The sequence below is a fragment of the Gekko japonicus genome, unplaced genomic scaffold (assembly GCF_001447785.1).
Source record: "Gekko japonicus isolate JY-2015 unplaced genomic scaffold, Gekko_japonicus_V1.1 scaffold189, whole genome shotgun sequence".
Lineage (NCBI taxonomy): Eukaryota > Metazoa > Chordata > Lepidosauria > Squamata > Gekkonidae > Gekko > Gekko japonicus.
In genome coordinates, this window is record NW_015163608.1 from 1,347,301 (window position 1) to 1,352,061 (window position 4,761).

The 4,761-nt window shown below is 40.5% G+C and overlaps 1 protein-coding gene across 1 annotated transcript in view; it reads left to right on the forward strand.

Annotated features, from left to right (window-relative positions):
- WWC1 (WW and C2 domain containing 1) overlaps positions 1 to 4,761 on the forward strand; it is a 161,762-nt gene that overhangs the window by 151,614 nt on the left and 5,387 nt on the right. Inside the window, exons 20-21 of the mRNA XM_015407306.1 lie at positions 1 to 166; positions 3,320 to 3,412. The exon at positions 1 to 166 is cut by the window's left edge and continues 14 nt beyond it. Of these exons, the coding sequence (XP_015262792.1) occupies positions 1 to 166; positions 3,320 to 3,412 (259 nt within the window). The remainder of the gene's footprint in view (positions 167 to 3,319; positions 3,413 to 4,761) is intronic.

Here is a 4,761-nt window from a genome sequence, read left to right on the forward strand (position 1 = left end):
GGTGGATAAAGAGACCAACACAGAGAGTTTCACACAATCTTCTGTTGTAGTTCGTCCAAAAGATAAAAGACCATCAAATCCACCACAAACTCCTTTTGTTAGAGGCAGTACAATAATACGTTCCAAAACCTTTTCTCCAGGACCACAGAGCCAGTATGTGTGTCGGGTAAGGAAAATGACATCTGTATGTTGGTCTCATCACTCACTTCAATGTAGTGCTTAAGAAATGGCTTATTTTAAAATACGCTATCCTTGGGAAATATCAAATCCACCTGGTTGTGTTCACTGTTCTTCAGTAGGTGGTTAAGGAAATACATTAATTCTATTTCTAGCTGGAGAAAATATTATTTGAAGGTTACTGGTGTCATAATACACATAAATTTTTTGGCAAAAACAGGACTATTAAGCATACAGAAAAACATGACTTCTTGAGGAAGGGAAGGTGTGCCTTCTGCAAAGCAAGATGCTTTACCAACTTTTTGTAGTTCTTTGAGATAGTTAGGAAATCTGTGCAATTACAGGTTCATAAATGGTTTTGAAAAGCAGTAAGCAGTACTGCTCAGTACACTCTATGAATAAAAGTAAGTAGCAAAGTCTACCCAAACTCTGTATTGGTTTGTTTGTTTGTTTAATTGGGCTTATATCCTGCCCTGTCCCGAAAAGGGCTCATGGCAGCTTATAACAAAATTAGATACAAATAAACATAACAAGCAGATTAAAACAAGTTATAACATTCAAGCAATCATACAGTGAACAAGAGAACAAGATGCGTATGCGCATAAATGTATATTTGAAGCACCGCTCCCATTTTTTGTAGGGAGTTTTAAGCTCTAAGACAACTCCCCCAGGGGTTCCTGATCCTGAAGGACGGTCTGGGCGACAAAGTGCATCAGCAGTGATGCGGAGGACTGGGTGCAATTGACCGCTTATGTGCACATCACTAACTACCTTTTAAAAATGGTGCCGAAAGAGAAAAGTGCAAAATGGCTTGACTTTGCAAGAGAGCAGTCAGACTTCCAGAAATAAGCGCTGAAACTGGAAAGATCCATAAAGATCAGACTTTATCCAGTGTCAGGAAAGTCAGGGGTGAGAACGGGGACCCAATGACTGCAAGATGAGATACCAACGATGCTGTCTGACTGAAGGATTTAAATCCGAAGGGGAGAAGCAAAGACACCAGATCAAAAACCCATCTGACCGCAGCCGTATACAGCTCAGGCTACATATATTGCTTCTAGTGCAATTCTTGAAGTGATTGCTACATGTCTTTTCACTTTGTAGTGTGTATTAATCTAGAAAGGAGGAAACACAATGCTTGACTCGATTATTACAGAATTTCTTAGGAAGGCCTCTTATTGTGTGATCTACAAACCACTGCAATCTCAATTGCATACTTTTCTTTCCTCTGTTCTTCTCTGTCTATTTCTGCAAAGCAGAATAAGAGCCACCTTTGGCAGATAGTTTCAAATCACACTTGCTTATGTCCACAATGCTGAGTATGACCCAGATTTTGTTGTACACCCACACTGCTGCTGCACCACTGCCTGCAAAACCTAACATATGTATGCCTGTAGGACTAATAACAAAACGTGAGGATGGCCTCTACCACTGTTAATGCGGCTTAATGATGAGTAAAATGTATTTACAAGGAACATGCCATGTATGTATGTAACTGTCTTTAGAAAAGCTAAATACTAGAGGTCATAATGGAAATTTAAAAGTAAATTATTTTCCTTCCAGTTGCAATTTATGTCAAGCATGAATGTATCCAGTGCATGGAAGTTTTGCTTGCTTGGGGCCATCTCTTTGATTAAATGTGTATTCTTAATTAATTAGTTCCAGGGGCCCAGAATCAGGAGAGACTATAAATAGTTTCTCCCTTTAACCTCAGTCTGTGCTGCAAACAAGGAAGACACTATCAGAAAGGGCCTTTCATGAAGAATAGGGCTGGTTCTGCTGAGGAACAAGGTGTTCCTTCTGAACATCAAAGCTGTCTGTTGCCAGATGAATCACAACAGGGTCTGATGCAGTTATTGCTTCCAAATTCAGAAGCTGTCAGGTTCATCAGCTATCCATTTTCCCTTTGATTTAGCTGCAAGTTGAACTTTCCACAATAGGCTAGACCTCTAAACTGCATCAACTTGTTTTTTAAAGAGAGGCTTTTCGACATAAGGCTACGGAACAAATAACACATGACAGGGGCATTCATGCATCCATGGCAAGATGGATGGATGCTCACTGCAGGGAATAGTAGACTCTGTGAAAGGTTTTCTAGCTCTTGCTACATTTATCTATCCCGGGTAGAATGTGCTGGATTTGTATTTAAAGAGAGGGTTGTTTTTTAAATTAATAGATTAGATTTGTTTGATAGGCCAAATTTTATGGAAAAGAATATGCTGCAGCTTCTTCTTTCTTTGTTACTAGAATTCTCCAGGCAGTGTCTGAGACACAATCACCAGGAATATCCCAACAGCAAAGAACTTGAAGGCTGTTCTTTACAGCCTGGGGCCACAAAATAGGCATGGGACTTGGACCTTAAGAATCTGTCAGTGACCGTAGGAACAGAGACCTGCTATTGTTCTGTCCCAGTGATGCTCATGTTCAGAAACAGCTAGAGGAATGAAACATTACATGTAGGATTTCTGTCTTTCAGTATTACAGACAGGATCGTGGATATCAGACCTGTCACTGATTCTAAATTTTTTGTGTGCATGCAATAGGGCTGCCAAGTGGGGGTGGGTGGCGGGTAAACCCCCGCTTTGGAGGCCCGATTTCTGACGCCGCAGAATCGGGCCCCGGGGGGAACCCCACCCCTGCATGCACGTCACCAGGAAGTGACATAGGCACGCCGGGCATGTTGGGGGCGGGGCCACGGCCATACAAGGGAAAACTTGACGCAAGACGCCATCCGGGAACCCTCCACTCCCGGCGAAGAACACTTGGCAACCCTAGCATGCAAGCATGTTTGACTATCTAAATGCATTGTAGTACCAACATAACCTGTTTTTTTGGGTTGGGGGAGCAAGGGCAGCAGTTGATAACAAACTTTCCTAAGTAATTGTTTGCCGGTGCACATCTTAAGAGATGGGCTGCCAGTCTTTTAATTCCACATCAGTACAGAGATACATTCATTGATCTGTTTTACAAAGGGATTTGGGTGATGGAAGTCAGAATGCTTCTGTGAAGATACTGTATGGATGTTTTTCTTGCTTTCTCATCTGGTCTTTATCATTGTAAACTCCTTCTACAGATAGCTGTGAAACCATTCAGTCTCAGTAATAAAGCTCTCTTAATGTTATGCTATTCATTTCTTTTTCAGCTGAATCGAAGTGATAGCGATAGTTCGACTCTGTCTAAGAAATCACCCTTCATTCGAAATGCTGTGGAGAGGCGAAGTGTCAGAATGAAAAGGGTAAAAAATTTTGACACATTCTTTCTTAGTGTGTATCCATGAAATTAGGGTAGATTCTATATATTTTGCAGAAACTAACCACATTTTTAAAATAAAAAAAATATTTTTAATTAAATAATAATAATATAGTTCCTGAGCATATATTCCAGTATGCATGTTGCATATATCCAGCAAGAGCTTGTAACATTGCTTGCTGTCCATGAAGGTTTCTGTTTTCTGTGAACACATGAAGCTGCCTTATACAGAACCAGACTCTTGGCCCATCAAGGTCAGTATTGTCTACTCAGAGGTGCAGCTGGCTCTCCAAGGCCTCAGGCAGAGAAAGGTCTTCCACATCACCTTCTGCCAGATCCATTCACTGGAGACGCTAGGGGCTGAACCTGGGATCTTGTGCATGCCAAGCAATTGTTCTGCCATTGAGCCACAGCCCATCCCTGTGGTTTTCATTAATGTGCTAATGACAAATTGTGTTGTAAATCATACGGCATATAGTCCTGAAGAACTTTGGGAGCTGTTAGTACTTGACATTTTATCTTTGCTTCCCTTGATTGTCTGCACTTAAGCTACATATTTTAAAATGTATATGGTGTTTAATATTTTTTAAGGTTTCATTGTTAATTTATTATTTTCTGCTTGATAACACCCGCACCACCAGATATGTTGGTAATAAAGTTTTTGTGATGAGGCAAAACTAAGAATGTGAAGGATTTTTTTTAATTCAACACATTTATATGTATTTTTCTCCCCCCCCCCCCCCCCCCGTAATAGTCTACCATTTCTGACACATCAAGAGTTTACAAGATGAAATAGCAGGAGAATGCTGTGGAAACCTAACATACAGGCTACGCCTTAAACATATTTATTTATTTGTTTGTTTCCATTTTTATCCCGCCTTGCCACAGAACTGGCTCAAGGCGGCTAACAACAACAACAATAATACAGTCCACAGTAAACAATGGCCCAAAAAAACAGCAAATAACAACTGTGTACTGCACAAACCCACACCAAAGTTAACAAAAAGAGACTTCAACACAAAGGTAATTCAACACATGTAATCCATCATAGGAAAATACAAAAGTCCACAATATCCCAAAGGGAAAGAACAAAGTCCAGAATAGAAATTTCTCAAAGGGAAACAATGAAGTCTGGAATAGATATCAACACTTTTCCTAGGTATTGTTCAGTGTTTCGGACTTCTGGTCCTTCCTCAGGAACAAAAAGCCACTACAGGAAGTCTCATTGCAATTTCTTAACAGGCAAACTTTATTCAGTTTCTATATGGGCCAGGTCTCCTAAGCTTTAGAAAGCACCTACCAAGGTTGCTATTATGTAAGTTGGACCAAACATGC